This window comes from Arvicanthis niloticus, chromosome 20 (genome assembly GCF_011762505.2).
Source record: "Arvicanthis niloticus isolate mArvNil1 chromosome 20, mArvNil1.pat.X, whole genome shotgun sequence".
In the NCBI taxonomy this organism is placed as follows: Eukaryota; Metazoa; Chordata; class Mammalia; order Rodentia; family Muridae; genus Arvicanthis; species Arvicanthis niloticus.
Window position 1 is genome coordinate 51,858,374 of NC_047677.1, and position 19,766 is coordinate 51,878,139.

Sequence of the window (19,766 nt, forward strand, 5' to 3'; positions counted from 1 at the left end):
GTATCAAACTGGGAGAAGAAGAGGAAAGGGGCGGGGGAGTGGGATTGGCATGTAAATGAATAAATAAATTAATAAAAATAAAACAAGAATAAAACAATCCTCAGCATTATATAAAAAGTATTGTTTATTTCATTCTTACATTATTTCTAAGAATAGAGGCTCAAATTGTGTAAAGGTTTTTCTGAGGGTTCTAATTTGCTTTACATATTTGGCAAAACTGAGTCCGTGAAGATGCGTTACAGTGTGGACTTTGTGAGCATGGCACAGTATGAAGACTGAAATGTCCTTAATGACTGGAGGTGTCATTTGGTGTGTTTCCATGTGTTTGGATAAAATTTATTAAGATCTTGAGTCTTTTGGTGACTGGATATTGGTGGAACTCCACTATGGATTTTTATTAATGTTCCCAGAAGACTTATATTGTCTGTTCCAGTATTTCAGATAACTGCAGGTGTGATGTTCCCTGCACATAACTGACAAACATAGGGATATACATTTACACATTTTGTTTGTCTACCTTGGCATTTGTGAATATGGTTTACTCCTCACAATGCTACATCAGTGTTTTTTGTTAGTGTATTTGAGTCTCATACAGAGACCCCTGTTCTATCATTCATTCTCTCTCTCTCTCTCTCTCTCTCTCTCTCTCTCTCTCTCTCTCTCTCTCTCTCTCGTGTGTGTGTGTATGTGTGTAAATATTCCTTTAAGTCTAGCTTGTGGTTTTAGGTACAAATTTAAATACAAATTGTATTTGGGGTATTTTGATCCTTTGAGATTAAAATATTTTTGGTTATGACATTCAGAATTGTGCCTTTAGAAAAATGGGCCACACCCCATCCCAACAAAGAGGCAGAGAAAACTTATCTGGGGCTTAGAGTCCTTCAGTTGGGAAGAAAACTCAGGCTGCCACTTTCCCCACCTGAACTCTTCTTCCACATGACAAGAGTAGTCACTGAAGCTCCCAGGAGAACCAGGCCAAGAGCAACTACTATGATGAAAGTGAAAGTCTGAGGAGGTCTACCTAGAAAGAAATGAAATCATGTAGGACCCTGACCCCAGATCTCAGCTTTGACCCTGTTCAAGGTCTCCAGAAGGACTTCTGCCTTCTCTAACCACAGACTATGTGCCTATATCCTACTTACTCCATCTCAGGGTGAGAGGCTCAGGTAGCCCCTCATGCTTCACATGACATGTGTAATTCTACTCCATCCCAAGAGGCACCACCACAGATGCCCACTTCTGGAAGGTTCCATCCCCTGTAGGTCTGGTCTCGATAATGTCCATGTCCTGGGTCAGGTCCTCCCCATCTCTTTGCCAGGTCAGGGTGATATTAGCAGGGTAGAAGCCCAGGGCCCAGCACCTTAGGGTGACATCACCTTCAGGTCTGGGGTGATGGGTCACATATGCCTTTGGAAGAGTTTAGGGATTTTTTCTCCTATTCTGAGACAGATTCTGAACTGAGACTTTGAAAGAAAAGTGAGCCCTCTGGAGAATCATCCTCTGATGTTGAGCCAAGAAACTCAGGATCATTCTTCCCTCTCCTGTGTGTGTGTGTGTGTGTGTGAGAGAGAGAGAGAGAGAGAGAGAGAGAGAGAGAGAGAGAGAGAGGAGAGAGAGATGAGACAGAGAGAGACTGATGGAGACCCAGAGAGAGACAGGGATAGAGAGATAGAGACACAAAGAGACAGAGTCAGAGAGACAGACAGACAGACAGACAGACAGAGAATTCTAGCTGATCTTATTTTTCTCCCTTCTTAGAAGACATGAGCTCCAGTTCATCAGGAAGAGTTAGTTATTTGCCCCTTGTACCTGCCCGCAGTAGAGTCTCATTTCCCATCATCAGGTATTTAAAGAGCCACACCACGCAAGGACCCTCCAAGTAGACCCTCCAGGACTCAGCCTCATTAGTTGCCTCCCACTCTCGACGGGTGATCTCAGCTGCCTCATCTGCCGCAGTCCAGGTGCTCATATCTTCATTCAGAGTGAGGTAATCTTGTCCATCATAGCCAAACTGATGGTATGTGTGAAGTAGGTGCCCATCTGATCCAATGTAGCATCCTTTGGATGGTGTGAGAACCTGGACCCATCCCACAAATTAATCCCACCCATTTGGCCCTTTCATTCTCCCTACCCACCCAACCAGATTTGGACCTAAATTGAGACCCATAAACAGCTCATAGGCCCCTCAGCCCTTCTGGGTCAAAACTCTTTATGTTCTCAAAGCCCTAGGCTGAACTTGGTGATGTGGGGATATGGAAGAGGCTTGGCAACCACCTGGGCTCAGGGTCACTCACTGTTCTGGCTTTGGTTGTAATAGCCTTGCAGTTTCTGAAAATACACTTTAATCTGCTGTTCTGCGACTTTGGCAATGCGTGTCTGGTCATCCCAGTACTTCTGTCCTATCTGTTCCATTCAGGGCACCCGAGGCTCAAACCTCGTATTCGCCGCCTCACTGTTGAAATACACAAGCTCTGTGTCATCCACATAGCCCACAGTCATGTAGTGGGTCTCCTTTAGGCCAGGCCTTGACACTGCAATGTCGAAGTACCGCAAGGAGTGGGAGCTTGGAAGAAGTAAAAGGCTGATGTCTGGCTTGAACCTCCCTCCATGGGGATCCAGGGCAGGTGGTAGAAGGAAAGCAGGAGGTGCAGGGCTTAAAAGAGTTGGGGATGAGGGTAACCCCACCCACGGGAAAAGATCTGGCTGGGTGGGTGTCCCAGGTGCTCTTCTTGTAAAAGACCTTTCCTAGAGACCTGCACTCACCATTAAAGGTCTGTGTCAGGGAAAGGGAAGCCCCCAGCAGCAGGTGGAGAGTGAGGAATGCTGAAGTCTCCATTCTCTGGATTTGGAGAGAGTCAGTCCCTGTGGGTCCTTGGTGACAGTGAGGAAGCTCAACGGCAGTTCTCTAGGAACCTGATACCCAATAGGATTGAGAACTGGAGTGTAGTCATCAGTGTCCATGCAGAGAATCTTCATTTGGCTTACAAAAAAGGGAAACTCCAGGGTTGTGAGGAATTCCCTTGCTGGAATCCCCCTAAGAAAACTCCAGGACCTTCTTCTTACATACCTGGGCCTTTGGCCGGACCCCTGACTGGTACCCAGAGCTCATTTTTACATTTTCCCCCAAGTCTTGCTAAGGTTTTAGTCTCTGTATGGCTTTAAGAATTAGGGTAAATTCCTAAATATGGTTTGTCTCTATTAGTATTTATCAAATTTTTTATTAGAAATCCTTAAAAATAATTCTTTTAGATTTTAGTAACCTATTATAGAAATACTGTTTTTGGAAAGATAACTATTCTTAAAATACATTCTGAAATTCTGATAATTATTCTGAAAATACACTAAGAGTGAGTTTTTTATTACTTGCTACAACTTTGCATGTCTTTCACTGCTAGATTTTTATATATACTTCTGCTTTTAACCTGTTATGATACAGGTTGAAGTATATGAGACAAATCAGTGAAAATAGTACGTGTGGGGAATTGTTTTCAATAATGTGAATGCCTATCATTGTTGTGACAATGAAAGAATACCAGTGTTAGCTTCTTCAGGGCTCTTTGGAATGGAGAGTCTTAAGTACAACCATATAAATTCATCCAGGGAAGACGGTGGCTCACAGACACCTAGAGTCTGAAACAGAAGGTGAGGCGTGCCTGAAGTGTGTGGAAAATGCGTGTGAGGGAGGTAGTGAAAATCACACAGAGAGGAGGTGAAATCCACACATACTGACCTTAGATTTGTAAAAGAAAACAATATACAGTGACAACAGGCACAAGGCAAAAGCACCAGAGAAGGGGATGGGCACACCTTGGAAGGGCTTTGGATCAAATGTCTATAAGTGCCACAGGTACAATATCTGAAACTATGCAGAAATATGGGGCCTATGACTGTTTATGGTTCTCAGTTGTAGCACTGCTGAAGGAATTTAACCTAGTAATAACCTGGTTTAAGATATGGGCAGCAAACAGACAGGGGCAAGGGACCCTCTGCACCTCCAAGTGAGTGCACACCTAGTTCGGTGGAAATCGTCTTCAAAGAAAATTATAAAGGCAATCCTCTTGGCCATCAAGAGCAGAAGCCCACACATTTTGTGTGTGTGTGTGTGTGTGTGTGTGTGTGTGTGTGTGTCTTGAAACTATAAATGGCTCCCCTCTCTAGTCAATAAGCAAGTGAGCAGTCTCCAAGAAGCATTGTGTCAACTGATTTGGACATAAATTCACAGACACATGTGGGTAGGGGGTGGTGCTGCAAGAGAAACTAAGGGAGCACCCATACAGGAAAGGCTGCTATACCCCTGGGAAAAAGAAGTATTAGCTGTATTTGAAGTATTTGAAGAGTGATGGTAGCATCATCAGACAGGTAAGTTCAGTGCCTCTGCCTTGTGAACTAGGATAGATTACCTTGGTTACATTGTTTTCTGTTTTCTCACAGTCCTAGAAAATATTTAGTGGAAACTCACTACTTCTGGGAAATTTCCCATGCCCATACTCTTAATAGCATGATCCTGTTAGTGTGTGTGTGGGAGGTGGAGAGTGGGCAAATCATGAGGGAAGGTGGAAGGTGTCTTGTGAAGTTGTAGCATTGCTGAAGGAATTCAACCTAGTAATAACCTGTCACCCGCATCAGACAATACACCCTGGCAGGAAAGTGGGAAGAATCTCCCCAAAGCCCTTTCTGATCCAATCTGTTAAGTTTTCAGAGGAAAACTGACTCCACATTTCTCCTCTTGCTTTTATAAAAGTAAGCATAATGAAGGTCACATATGACAAACCTACAGACATCATTATACTAAATGTAGAAAAAAGCGTTATTTTTAAAATCAAGGTCAAAATGTAGTGTCATCCTGACCCACCTGCTTATTTAACATAGAACTTGGGGTTGTTGCTATAGCAACAAGGCAGGAGAAAAGAAGGAAGCACAAATAGGAAGAGAAGTCAAATTATCCTGATTTGTAGATAACATAGAAGACCCTGGTGAGTTTGCCAGACCACTCATAAAGGCATTAGGTAAAGTAATAACATTCAAATCAACATACAAAAATAGCTTTCAATGTACCAATAATGATCTTGCTGACAAATAAATCATGAAAAAAATCTCATTTTTTACTGGTTTTCTAAAAGCTGAAATGTGAAGGAATGAACCTAATGAAGGAAGAGAAAGACCTCTACAAAGAAAAATTTAATATACTGATGCAAGAAACTGAAGGAGACACTGGGAAACAGAATCTTCATAGGTTGGTGGAGTTACTGTAGTAAAATGGATATATCACCAAAATTGTAATGATATTTCTAACCTAAGTATAAGACAATTCCAAGACAATTCCAAGATCCATATGGAAGCATCAAATATTCAAAGAGCCAAAGGAACTGTATAAACAGAAACAATTCTGGAGGCATTACTACACTTGATCTCAAATTATATTACAAAGTCATCATTAAAGACATAGTATAGCACTACCAAAACCAGATTGAAAGACTGAAATAGAATTGAGGACACAGTAGTATACTTCCATGGCTAGGGTTATATAATTTTTGACAAATGTATAAAAAACACATATTGAAGAAAGCTGTTTAACATATAAAGGATAGGAAATTTCTTCACATAAAAGCTACTAAGTCTGTATCTCATACTCTTGATGGAAATCATTTCAGAATAAAACAATAATCTTATTGTAAGATCTGAAACTCTGAAACAAAGTAAAACATGAGAAAAAATGCTTCAAGTTTTCTGAAGAAGTCTGTGCTATTATATTTTTAAAACATCCCAAATGGGACAATATGAAGTAGGAGCTTCAATATAACAATAGTAACTGATACAAGCCATGTAGGAATGGTTATGGCAAGCTAATGAGTTTTTTGGAGATGGTCCATAATTTTGCATGGTTGTGATGGTGTGCTCTGAGAGACATGGACCCCAGAGACTTCATCCCAAGATTGCTACTTACTGTTGATACGTCTTTCCTGCCACTATCATATATAACCTAATGATTCCTGGGAATCAGCCCACCCCATTGGGCGAATTTACCACAGATCAATATGAGGATAAGCTCTCATAAATTAATGCTGTTTAGAAGTATTAATGACTTTATAGAATTCCTGATTTGATTCAAATAATTTTAGGAAGAAAGTTTAAGGAGATGGTTTTAGTTGTTTTGCCAGAATAACGTAATAAAGTTAAAATCAAGAATAAAATGTCCTCCCTTCTCATACAATAGTAAGTAAAGGCTGCACAATAAGGAATACAAGGAGCTTTCATAAATTGTACTAAGGAGAAAAGTAGGCTTGGGATAGATTTGTGATCAAAGAAAAACATTCATTCCATGTTGGGTTCAAGGATGAAGCCACAGGTATGCACTATGATAGAGCAAGATTATGTGAAACTGTTTCTTTGAACTTATAATGAGTTTATAGAATGAAACACTACTTTGAGCTTACAACTGACATCCTTCTGTAACTCCCTTTTGTATAATTTTATCTGTGAGGTAATTTTATAAAGAACTTTTTGTTTAAGAAGCTATAAAAAGGCTGAGAGAAAAAAAGTGTGGCTGTTGGGGCTCTGCTCCACCCACCAAATATGTGTGTGTGTGTGTGTGTGTGTGTGTGTGTGTGTGTGTGTATGTCTGTATATATGTATGTACATACATATATAATATATGTTTATGTGTATAAGTATGCATGTGCACTTGTGAAATTGATGAAACCAATGACTAGGCCCATGTGAGTGTGTGTGTTTGTGTGTGTGTGTGTGTGTGTATGGTGTGTATTTGTGTGTGTGTGTGTGTGTGTGTGTATGCATGACTTCCTCTTTATCCTCTTTCTTTCTCTCTGGCTCAAGAAGAGTTAATGAGCTCCAAGCCCCTGAGTTAAAGAAAAAGAGAAGCATTAAGTCTCTCTTCTTAATCCCCTACTGCTATCAGTAAGAGTCAATTGCCAGAAGCCATCAGCTTCTGGCCCCAGAACTGTAAGAGGAAGATAATGGTCAGAGGTCATCAGCCTCTGGCCTGCCTATCTGGGCCCCACCTCAGTACCTGAATAGTGGGGCAGGACCCCTACAAGTAACTATCTATCACGGAATGAAAAAAACCTACAGAATGGAAAACCATTACCAACTCTATATTAGACAGATAAGGATACATAGCATATATAAGAAACTGCAAAGTTAAACACTAACCTTCCAATTGTGCAATCAAAAATCAAGTTTGTGAGCCGAACAGGAAGTTCTTAAAAGAAGGCATAAAATACTTTCACCTATCCATTGGACTGATTTTTGGAATCAATTTAGGAATCCCTACGGTTGAATTAGGGAAAGGGTTGAAGAAGCTGAAAGGAAGAGTGACCCCATAGGAAGAACAATAGTCTCAAGTAACCTAGACCCCAGAGAGCTCCCAGAGACTGAGCCACCAACCAGGAGCATACAAGGGGCAGGTCAGAGGCCCCTGACACATGTGTTGAAGAGGTCTGCCTGGTCTGGCCTCAGTGGGAGAAGATACACTTAATCTTAGAGAGAGACTTAAGGTTCCAGGGAAGGGAGAAGTCTGGGTTTTGGGGGTGGGGGAAGCACCCTCTCAAAGGCAAGGGGAAGGAGGAATGGGATGAGAAAATGTGGGAGGGGGAAGTGAAGGTGGAGGGGCAATGACTGGAATGTAAATAAATAAAATGGTTTAAATAAATTAAAGAAAGAGACATGGACATATAGCTATCAGTAATCATCTTTGTCAAGTAAATGTCTCCACATAACAAAAGATTCCCTACTTGTCACCAAACATTTTAAAGATACTATCATTTTTATGGTTTTATTAAAAGTTTTTTCTTTAGTTTAAAAAAATAATGGCCAATGATAGTTGAAACAGTGTTTCACATCTGTATCCTGGGGAATGACCGGTTAGAATTGTTTTGTGATTCCATTTTGCCCCAGTCATAATGGCTATCATAAAACATATGACAACTGATGCTGGGATGTTATTGTAAACTGGTGCAGACAATATTGAAATTATTATGAAACATTCTCAAACACTAAAATTAGACCTACTCTATGACCCAAGAATATACATCTTAGGCATATGTTAGAAGAATTTAAAGAATCATACCAGATACTTGCTTGCTTTGTTTGTCTTTTGCCACACTTAAAAAAATAGCTATGAAACAGAACCAGCCTAGATCCCTCCAACAGATGAGCAAGCGGTGTTAGTGAGGTACATACACACAGCAGAATTTTCATTTGAAATAAAATTGGAGCATTTGTAGAAATGTGGTTAGAACAAAGAATCATCAAGCTAAGTGAAATCAGATTCAAATTCTATGTTTTGTCTCATATGTATAATTTCTCACTCTTTCATACACACACAAATGCACACAAATGCATACAAATGCATACAAATGCACACACACAACATAGACATAAAACTAGAAAGGAGATCATGAGAGAGAACATTTTCTTAAACACTAAAATTAGACCTGGAGAAAGAAGGGAGAGTTGGTAACATGACATAAGTTCAGAAGCTGGAGAGGAAGTTGGTCAGGAGCTTGTGGCCTTGGGTATGAGGGAAGGGAGTGTAGGAGGGATGATACAGAATGAATGTGCCACATAAGTCTCAAAATGCAAGAATAAATAAACCATTCCCTTGCTATGCTAAAACATTAATAAAAAATGGACAAAACCTAGGACCATTAGGGACACCAAAAGAAAAAAAAAATTAAAAAAAATAAAACCTGACAAAATAGACTCTTCAGCTCTTTGACATTGGTATCTGCCTCATTAGCTTGGATAGGAAAGAGTCACCTCAGAGAAGGTCACCTGTGGCCTCTACTGTGCTTCCTCTGTTCTCACTGCACAGTGAATGCTGTTTGAGGCCAGATGGTCATGAGCATGTTAGTGTCAGGGCTGCATTTTCTTTAGAAGTGTCTCTCATTTTGCATACCAGGAACTACTGCTTGATATCACTGAGCTTTGCAGCCCATGGGCTAGATGAATTTTCACCTGCTCTAAGGTCCCTCAGTTTACATACCCTGTGGGATCAAATGTTGAAGAGTGGATAAAATAGGAGATATTTTATTTACCTATTTCAGGTGGATAAAATTGGAATACTGAGCTCAGCATTGGGTAGGGAGACATAAAGGGTCTAGGTAGGCACTATGTTAAATTTTTATATATTGTCTTTTTTGTAAAGGAATGCATTAATCACAATTTAAATGTAAAACAAACCCACAGTTTTATTTTCAAGAAAAAATTTACAGCTCAAAGAATTCTAAAATTTCATCATAGTGGCAGTCGGGGAAGAGAAAAAGGGAAGTGTGGGGAGGTGGTTCAGTGTTCAGAGCTGGCATGGTTTTCTCACTTTCTCACACTGTACTGACAAGAGACAGACACTTGGGCAGTCACAATACCAGTTTTAGAAAGAAAAGTCAGGAGACCTTAAAGTCACAGTAGGGAAAAGGGAAACCTGAAATAATTCTTCTGGGCAGCTCAGTTCCACATAAAGCAGCGGTCTCATCTTGTGGATGAAAATAGAAAAAACCAAACCAAAGCAAGATGTGAGACTTTCTATGTCTGGAGGGTATTGTCCCATGAACTTGCCTGCAGAGACTGAGGCTGTTCTTGGAACTCTTAGACTCTCTAGGGATATTATTCTGCACCTCTTAAAAGCAACTCTACAGCAGCTCTCAGAGTCTGTATAGTGATCTCTGTTGAGAATTTTTCATCTCAACTAAGTAAGTAGTTTTTATTTGCATAGCTATAACTCCATCACTCTTAGAGATAGACTTTTCTGTCTTGATCTTTGGATGAAAGCCTGAGTGCTGGGGAAGGAAGGTGTGAGGATCAGAGAGCTGCCAAGATGAAGAATCCAAACATTCTGTCCCAAGATGAGGGGCAGGAGTGGGTTTCTTGTGCAAACTAGGGGGATTCTATAATTTAATTTCTATGTGATGGGTCTTTGTTAGCCTGCTGATTCCTTTTTCAATAAACCACTGGCTGGATTGCAGAGAACAGTAAGGAAGCTACTTTGTGTTTCTCAAAAGAATTGTCTGATACTGTTTCATCTATCTCATTTATTATTGGGCTCTTGTGTGACAATTTTACATGTTTTTTTATGTGCTTTCAGCGACAGGTAATGGACAATACACTTTTCTCAGTGCTCTGCAGAAGGCATAGTTTAGATAATCTGGGCTATAAAGAGTCTGTATTTCTAAGGCTGTTCTCTTGAGGACATTCTTTAAAGAGAGACATTAGATTCTTTAGACATAAAAGTCCCCAACAAAGAGGAACCTTTTCCTTTAAATGTTTTGAAAAACTTTCCCTGTAGGTGCTTAAAAACTGTTCTTGAGTTCTTACCCACCATGCATAATTCCAAAACAACAACAACCCCCCCCCCCAAAAAAAAAAAAACCCTGTTTTCTTTCTTCTTGTGTTATATTGTCTGGTTTTGCAAGGAGAGAAAAAAAAGGTCACTTTCCCTGTACCTCTGAGTGATCATTTGTATTTTATTGGTGCTTTATTGTGTTCAGCCTGTTTAGTGCTGAATTAGCCTATTTCATTTAGAAAATGCTTTCAGAATTTTGTTCTAGATTTGGAAATGGAAATATCATATTTCTGGTTTTAGTGTGGTGTTGTTAACTGTGTGACCTTAGTAATTCTTTATAACAATAAAATTTTTAACTCCTTTAGTTTCTATGAGAATAATAATATGCTTTTTAGGAACTTCCCCCAAGGTTTTCAGCATTATGACCATGTAAAAGAGAAGAACTTTTTTTTCCTTTCCCTATTTCCCTTTCTTTCTTTCTTTTTTGGAAATTTTACTAGTGTCTGATGTTCCAAAGGTTTGGGTTATTGCTGAATGTTTTAACACATATGTTCATTACTTTACTAGAAAATACATAAGATTCTGTATCTATTCTGAAAAGATTTATCACCAGAATAGGTGATGAAAGTCAGAAAAATAAACAGATTACATTTAAGTTTTATAGCTGTTATTGAAACAAAGGCCCCCAGAGTTTTCAGGATGGGAGAAACATCTTTTTGTATTTGAAGCTAAAGGTGGCATTTAAATTGAGGTTTGAACAAATAAAGATTGATAGACAGAAATAGAGTTAGAGAGAAACATCCAGGTTGTGTGTTTATAAATATTAGACTTACAAAGCCTGTCCTGGGAAAACTTTCAAGGCAAGTAACCCTAGTGGAGAAACATTCATGGTTTCGGTTTTCTATTTGCTTTACCATGTGGGAGCTTGCTGATGGACTAGAACAAGGAAGGAGAGAAGATCAGATCTCAGGGCACAGGAGACTTGGGTGTGAACCTAGGTGTCAGAATCTAAGTGCCTGAGGGCCTCAGTTTGCTCTCTGAGTGTGAAGCAGACACTGAAGAGGAAGGTAGAGCTGTGACCCCGTTGCTCCCTCTGTCACTAGGCTCTAGATTGCTGATGTCATAGGGCCTGTCTATGAAAGGACAGTCATCAGTAGGAAAAGTTCCTTATGAGAAGTATCTGAGTGGGTAACTAGGGATTTTCTTGTATTTACAAATAACTTCCTTGCACCAGGCTTTATACTTCAATTCTGATTTAAAGCTTCCCTGGCCTTCTTTATTCTATTATTTTCTTTCCTTGTCAGTCTTTTTGTTTAGTTAACCAGTGTGGCAAATTAATCAAGGCCTTAAAAATATTCATCTCCATCTTTCTTTCTTCTTTCCTTCCTTCCTTCCTTCCTTCCTTCCTTCCTTCCTTCCTTCCTTCCTCTCTTTTTCTTTCTTTCCCTCTTTCTTTTTTCTTTCTCTGCTTCCATTCACATGCATGTTGATATATTACAATTTATCTCTCTAGTACATACATTTCTTTTAAAGTTCAAGTACTAATTTTCTTAATATTTACCTAGATATCTCAAAAATGCCTCCAGTTGCACATGGCCACAGCTGAACTATGATCCATCCCAGCTGTAGACTATTTCCTGCTGGCTTTGTTTCAGTGAGAAATGCCACAGACCATTTGTTAAAATGGGAGCACAGGATCTCATTGTGGCTTCAAATGGACTGAAATGTGCCTCTCAATATTGCCATTTTTAATTGGTATCATTTTAAGAAAATAATTTAACCCCTGTAAGTTTTCTAACATGGCATATCTATTTCATATTTACATTTTTTTGTATTGTGAGTTTGTCAGAACGAGATGCCATGAGACTTATCCCATGGTTCGTTTAAAAAGTATTTAGCTTATGTCAGTTATTATCGTAAACTTCTATTCCTTGCTCATTTTGAATTTTAAGGATGGCATTTTCTGATGTCACCCAGCTCCTCCATTTCTTTCCAACCCATCTCTCTAGTGTGACCCTTTTCTGAATGATGGAAAGAGTAAATACAATGGGCTCATTTCATCTGTTTCTTCTCCCACCCCCGTTTCATTGTCCACACGCTTGTCTTATTTTGATAGATATGTTATGTTTTATTTTGGGAACACTTATCTTTGTCAGAACACAGACATCTCATGTCCTTGAATTTTTTTCCCATTGTTCTTATATCTTAATGATTTCATATTTCCCAAAGAAGTCTCTTTCCCTTGCCCCCTGAAGAGCAGCATGCTTGCCTATATTAAGGTCTCATGCTTCCTCTACACCTGGAGCCTTTCCATCTGTCCTTCCTCTTACACGAAGAGATTTCTATGTCTAGCTTGCCTGATCTACTCAACTCATGTTCATTCATGAGGCTCAAATAAATTTTCTTTTCTGGGAAGTTTTTGTAAACCAGGCCATCTTCTTCACTGTCTTCTTTTACAGCAATAATTATAAGGTTTTTAGGTATTATGAAATTATTTTATGCAAAATAATCTTCAGTATATCATTCTGGTGCATGGTCAAATTCTGTGTTTTCATCTTTAGTAAACTAGCCCATATGTGGCAGGCAAAGAGTTATGAAAATATGCTGGCTAAATAAAATGAGCAGAAAACATGAGCCTATAGGGTTGGCTTAATGCTTCCACAGAAGTACAAATTAAAAAAAATAACTTGAAAGCAGTGGCAGAGATAAGTTGGATAGGATGTGGATCAGAGAATAGAATTTAGAGATTCTTCTGTAGTGGAATAAATGCTGTTCTACAGAATTCATTTATTCTGATGAAGAGACATTATATTATGAAAATGCAAATCTTTATCTAATTTGCCTTTTCTACCACTGAAAATCTTCACAATAGTTCATGAGAAGTGAAGGAAGCAATTAAAAATACAGACAATTGCTTTTCAAACTTATAATTAAAATGTATAAAACTGTGTATAAGTCAGGGAAATCAATAAAGTACATAGTTTGAATAAATACACAATATTTTTCTTTTAAAATGACATTAAAAAGAAATATATTTTATTTAACTCAATTTTTAATAATTTGTGTAATAAACATCACACATATAGTGTAATTTGGTAATCAAATTGTTGTGTAATAATTCTTCTTACAATTAAAATATTTTAACTAATTGATTTAGGCTATTTAACTATTTTAACTAATTGGCCCAGGCTCTGGAAGAGTATCTTTTAGTAACACAAACATAAAACTTGAAATAGTGTTCAACTTGAGAAAGAAATGCAAAAATACACTATCATTTAACTTTTTAAAATAATCGTTCAAGTAGAAGATTAAATGTTTGGTTAATAGTTAGGTTTAACTATTGATTCTGTGAAGGTGGGCAGAACACATTAATAGTTACAGGAACAAACTGACTAAAATATCCAATTGCATGATTTTTAATTGTCTTAAAAACAAGAAAGATTTTTTCCTTTTTTTTAATTTATTTTTTATTGGGTATTTTATTTACATTTCAGGTGCCATCCCCTTTCCCCATTTCCCCTCCCTAGAAAACCCCTATCCCATACCTCCTTCTCTTTTTTGCTTTTATACAATTTTTTAAAATGTTAACCAAAGGCTTTATAAGTTTGGTAATGCTCAATATCAATCAGAAGTGTAAACTAATACCCAATCTAGATATATCAACTATCTTTGACTGGCGGAGACATGTGAACATCCGCCTCCATGTCTGGCCCCCCTCTCTCTTTCTCTCTCATCATCTAGCTCCTCCTCTCCTTCTCCTCCTCCTCTCCTTACTACTCTTCTCTGTACTCCTCCCACCTTAGCTCCTCCTACATATCACCCTTCCTGTTAAAATAAAACTTTTCTCTCAAAATACAGTTAGAGTGTAACTATACTAATTTATGTCAGTAAGGTGCAAGATAGACCTAATACCCAGTCCATCATTTTGTTGACTAAGCAGAACCTCTGTCATCTCTCCTAAATAAAAGACTTAGTTCTGAACCTGGCTTTTTTTTTTTTTTTTTTTTTTTTTTTTTTTTTTTTTTTTCTTGGCTTTAGGATGAATGTCAGCTGAAAACCATCCTTTTAAATCTAAGAAAGATATTTTTAAACAGCATTCTGTTCTCACTAGGTAAAACAAATTACAACTTCAGCCACCCATTGTGTATATGTTCTCTTGGAAGAGAGAAGCTGTCCTTTTATCTTCTGTGTTACTTCTGTCAGATTTATCTTGCTGAGACTGTGACTCATTCTAGAATATGGGAGAGAGAATGCTGTGCATCCCACTGGATTTGTGTAATGAGTAGCTGAAGCCAGGTGGTATGCATGCCTTTAATTCCAGAGCTTGGGAGCCTCAGGCAGGCAAATTTCTGTGAATACAAAGTCAGCCTAGTCTCCAGAGTGAGTAATTAGGCCAGCCAGGGGTACAGGGTGAGGCCTTGTCTCCAAAACAAAACAAAACAAACAAACAAACAAGAGTAGCTGAGATACTGTGGCAAAAATTATTCAAAATGGGGAAAATTCCTATAGTTCTTTTGATGGTTCATCAGAAAGGGAATCTTGAATCAGCCAATGGCTCTTGAATGTCCCTGATTGGAATTGTCTTGCTTAAAAACTGATCAAAAATGCCATCTTGACTCAAATTAGAATCATATGGGAAGAGGTAAAGAGGAGTTCTTAATTTGGAAAATATTCCCACCAGATTGTGAGAAAGTACATAGAATATTTCTTTAATCAGTGACTGTTATGCTAAGGCCCAGCCCACTGTAGGTGACACCACCTCTAGATAGGTTCTGCATTGTATAAAAAAACAAGTGAAACAAGTCCTGGGAGGAGCCAATAAGCAACAATTCTTCATGGTCTCCAGGTTTGTGACTAGAGTTCTGGATTGCCCACAGTGATGGACTATAAAATAAGCTAATATAAGCTCTTTCCTCATCAAGTTATTTTTGGTCATGGTGTTTATCACAGCAATACAAACCTAACTAAAACAGGCATCAATCCTTGAAAAATTTATAAAAGTGTAAGTGACAAGATCCCAAAGTCATGGAGTCTAATTTAGCATGCTCACTATTGAAATTTATCCAGTAAATGAAACAGTGTTATTCATTAATGAGGATGGGAATCAGGAAAAGTTTGCATTATTTTTAAATAACTTCTAACAGCAAACAATGATGTTCAGTAGAATCAGAAATATAGATAACAATGGGATAAAAATAATCTATATGTTTTACTACTTATTTAATTACTTGTTTGTTTATTAACATGTATGTGGCATGTGTGTGTGGAGGTCAGAGGACAACTTGAAGGAGTTGACTCTTTCCTTTTACCTCACAGGTTCTGGGGATTGAACTCAAGTAATCAGTCTTTTCTGAAAGCTCTTTTACTTGTTGAGCCATCTCTCTAGCCCTGTAGTTACTTTATAAAACTTTAAATGACTGAAGCTATTTGTTGTACCTACTTTCAGACCAGCATTCTTGATTTATATCTAAATCAGGTTTAATACATTTTTATGGAATACCATTAACCAATTCTTTATCATAAAATTTCATTGCATATATGTACCACATTTTAAAAAGTCCAATCATCTCTTGGTGGGTATCTAGGCTGGTTTCATTTGTAGTTATTATAACAAGTACAGAAACCAATATGGATGCATAAATATTTATGTGGTATATGGACTTGAGTCTTTCCAAAAACACATTAATTTTAACAAGAAAAAAAGACACGTATTGAGTATTCATCTCCAAAGATGGAAAGGAGGAGCAGAGATGGCTGTACAGTAGGGTCTGAAGCCCAGAAATTCTATCAGTTATGATCAACTATTCTGTCTACAACGCATCATGTCTGCATGTCGCCAAGAAAATACAGAAGAGCTAGACCTAGGCATTATCAAAAGAGGAGCCTTAGAAGATAGAGTCCTGCTGTGATTTTTCTCAGTTTAAAATGGTAGTATTGTAAGTTCCACCGGGACTTGATTCCTGGGAGAAACAGTGAGAACATGCACGTATATCTTGAGTGGCAGGTATGGGTTGTGTCTTGCAAAGACGTGCTTCATTTGTGGTTTGGTGTCCAATGTAGTTGGTGGTGACATTATTGGTACTAGCATTCGCTTTCTTGTTTTGCAGACTACTATCAATGCACCCATTTGTCAAATTCACAACAAGAAACCAGCTAACATCATGGAAGGAAAGAATCAAACAGCTCCATCTGAATTCATCATCTTAGGGTTCTCCCACCTGAATGAATTTCAGTTTTTACTCTTCACCATCTTCTTTCTGACTTACATATGTACCTTAGGAGGCAATGTTTTTATAATTGTGGTGACCATGGCTGATTCCCACCTACACACACCTATGTATTTTTTTCTAGGAAATCTTGCCTTTATAGACATCTGCTACACTACTACTAACGTCCCCCAGATGATGGTGCATCTTCTGTCAGAGAAGAAAACCATTTCCTATGGAGGCTGTGCAGCCCAGCTCTTTGCATTCATTTTCTTTGTTGGCTCAGAGTGTCTCCTCCTGGCAGCAATGGCATATGACCGATACATTGCTATCTGTAAGCCCTTAAGGTATTCATTTATTATGAACAAGGCCCTGTGCAGCTGGTTAGCAGCCTCATGCTGGACAGGTGGGTTTCTCAATTCCGTGGTGCACACCATTTTGACCTTCCACCTGCCCTTCTGTGGTAACAATCAGATTAATTATTTCTTCTGTGACATACCTCCCTTGCTGATCTTGTCTTGTGGTGATACTGCCCTCAATGAACTGGCTTTGCTCTCCATTGGGATTCTCATAGGTTGGACTCCCTTCCTGTGCATCATCCTTTCCTACCTTTACATCATCTCCACCATCCTGAGGATCCACTCCTCTGAGGGGAGGCACAAAGCCTTTTCCACCTGTGCCTCCCACCTGCTCATTGTTATTCTCTATTATGGCAGTGCCATCTTCACATATGTGAGGCCCATCTCATCTTACTCACTAGAGAAAGACAGACTGATCTCAGTGCTGTATAGTGTTGTCACGCCAATGCTGAATCCTGTAATTTATACACTGAGGAATAAGGACATCAAAGAGGCTGTGAAGGCCATAGGGAGAAAGTGGCAGCCACTAGTTTTCTCTTCTGATATGTAACCTTTGTTACCTGTAGTCAACAATCCCTTCACCACTCAGTTGTTGCTAGTTATATTTGACTTAAAATCTGCTTGTGATGTTTGGAAACAGAATGAAGAGTTGGCATACTGAACCCTAAGTGTACATATCTGAGCTTTTGTTAGTCTGTAATGGAGTTACTTATTTAGTTTCTGTCCTTTCTGTCTTCTCTATATTGGACTCTTCACCTAACAATAGTCTCTTTCTCATGCTGTCCGTATTTGCTTGATAGACTTCATGGCTTATTACTTGCCATGAAAGACTTGTCCTCGAGCCAAGCAACTGCCATCTTGGGACATTCAGCTGTACCCTCTTGCAAAGTATCTTATCTGGGATTGTTTATTGTTTATACTCTCTCATGGGGTAGTGCAAGGGCTACAAGACCCTACTTGAGTATCTAGGTGTTCCCTGCCACCGGTATGCAACATGGACTCAGGGAGGGGTTAGAGAATATAGGCCAGAAGACTAGGGGAGGAATCATCGTCCATGGGGCTATGGGTATGTATTAGTCAGGGTCCTCTATAGTCACAGAATTTATGGAATATCTCTATATTACTAAGGGAATTTATTGTAATGACTTACTGTCTGTAGTCCAACTAACCCATTGATGGGCACCTGTGGATGGGAAATTCAAAAGCCTAGTAGTTGCTTAGTTCTTGAAGTTGGCTGTTTCATCTGGTCTGCTGTATAAGTTAGAATTCTGAAGAGGTAGGTTCCAACAGATGTGTTGGCAAGTAAGTGCAAGCAGGTAAGGAAGAGTGAATCTCCCTTCTTCCAATGCCTTTATGTAGGCTTCCAGAAGGTGTAGCCTTGTATGTACCACCTTTCCTGGATCTGGAACTTGCTTTGTTCCAGGCTGATGTTGAACTCAGAGATTTGCTTGCCTCAGTCTCTTGGATTAAAGCCATGTGCTCCCTTGCTTGGACCTAAGCTTTTCATGACCACTATACCTCAAGATCTCCATGTCAAGATCTGGATCAGAAGCCTATATCTTCCAGTCTCAAGATCTAGTGTGCCCTCCATTTCTGGGTTGTAGTTCATTCCAGATGTAGTAGTCAAGTTGATAACCAGGAATAGCTATCACAGGGTACCTCATTCCTGCTGAGTAATGCTCTTCAGATGCAGCCTATTAGAGGAGGAACATCCACACTCCTGTAAGTTACTCTTTACCTATGCTTTGTAAGCTCAATAAACTAATTTGCATAGTGAACTTTGGCAGACTGTGTCTTGGTTTGCTAAACCTTGGGACATTAGAAGAAAGTGGAGACATTGCTTACATTTCCCCTGGCAAGGAATTTTAGCAACAGTACTATATTTCCTATATGCAAAAGAAATAAGAGATCTGTGAAATGATCCAGCAGGTAAACACACTTGCTGTTAAGCCTGATGACCTGAGTTTGATCCAAGGGTCCCACATGACAGCCTGTAATTTGTTCTCTGGCCTTCATTCACACGATGTGGCACATATGTGAACACACACACACACATGCACACACAAGCACAGGCACAGGCAAAGGTACAGGCACAAGCACAGGCACAGGCACAGGCACAGGCACAGGCACAGACACAGGCACACACACATACACCAAATCAGCTTACACAATATTGCTAAATTGTTCAATAATAGCAATCTCATACCTAAAAGTCTCAGCACTCAGTTGTTGCTAAGTCTATAAGGCTAGGTGCCTCAGTAGTTGGAGTAGTCAAATAATGGCTGTCTCACACTGAGTGGGCAAGTTCCCGAGGATGGGTGTCTCAACAGTCCTGGAGTTGAAATTTGGAAGGGTCCTAAAGATCCACTAGTCCTCTTTCCATGTTGGAAGCCTGGAAAACTTGTCCTGACATCAGCAAAGAAAGCAGCAGCAGTAGCAAGTGGGTAAATTATTCCAGCACTGAAAGGGAAAGCCAAGTGGGCAGAGGGCAAACCATCTTCCCTCTTCTGTGCCTCCTTTTATGTCTAGGATGCCACTAGAAGGTGTCACTCACATTTGGAGTGGTCCTTCCCATACCAATTAAGACAATTCCAATTGAAGATCTCTGCTGAGATGATTCAAAGTTGTGGCAAGTTGGCCTTTAAAACCAACAGTCATCATGTGCAAATTAAATACCTGATATACAGTGTCAGTAGACTTAATGGCAAAAGTTACATAATTAACATGAGATGTAGAAAAGGCATTCACCAATGTGTAACAGCTTCATGATAAAATGTCTTGACGAAAATAGGGAAAAATGGAACATACCTCAAAACATTAAAGACTGTACATATGACAAGTGCATAGACATTGTACTAAATACGGAAAACTGAGATCACCATCTCTACCATCTGTAAGAAGAAA

The 19,766-nt window shown here is 39.1% G+C and overlaps 1 protein-coding gene and 1 pseudogene across 1 annotated transcript; one reads left to right on the top strand and one right to left on the bottom strand.

Moving 5' to 3' along the window:
- Positions 1–881: 881 nt before the first annotated feature.
- On the bottom strand, positions 882–2,836 carry LOC117724603 (H-2 class I histocompatibility antigen, L-D alpha chain-like; annotated as a pseudogene).
- A 6,730-nt stretch (positions 2,837–9,566) lies between these two features.
- Positions 9,567–18,640, top strand: Or5v1 (olfactory receptor family 5 subfamily V member 1). Its single transcript, XM_034524874.2, has 2 exons — positions 9,567–9,707; positions 16,405–18,640. Exon 2 carries the CDS (start codon positions 16,459–16,461, stop codon positions 17,410–17,412), a length of 954 nt encoding a protein of 317 aa, XP_034380765.1. The 5' UTR covers positions 9,567–9,707; positions 16,405–16,458; the 3' UTR covers positions 17,413–18,640.
- Positions 18,641–19,766: the final 1,126 nt, after the last annotated feature.

Excerpts from the sequence above, each read along its gene's own strand:
- Or5v1 (XM_034524874.2), top strand. The coding sequence starts at position 16,459 with ATGGAAGGAAAGAATCAAACAGCTCCATCTGAATTCATCATCTTAGGG.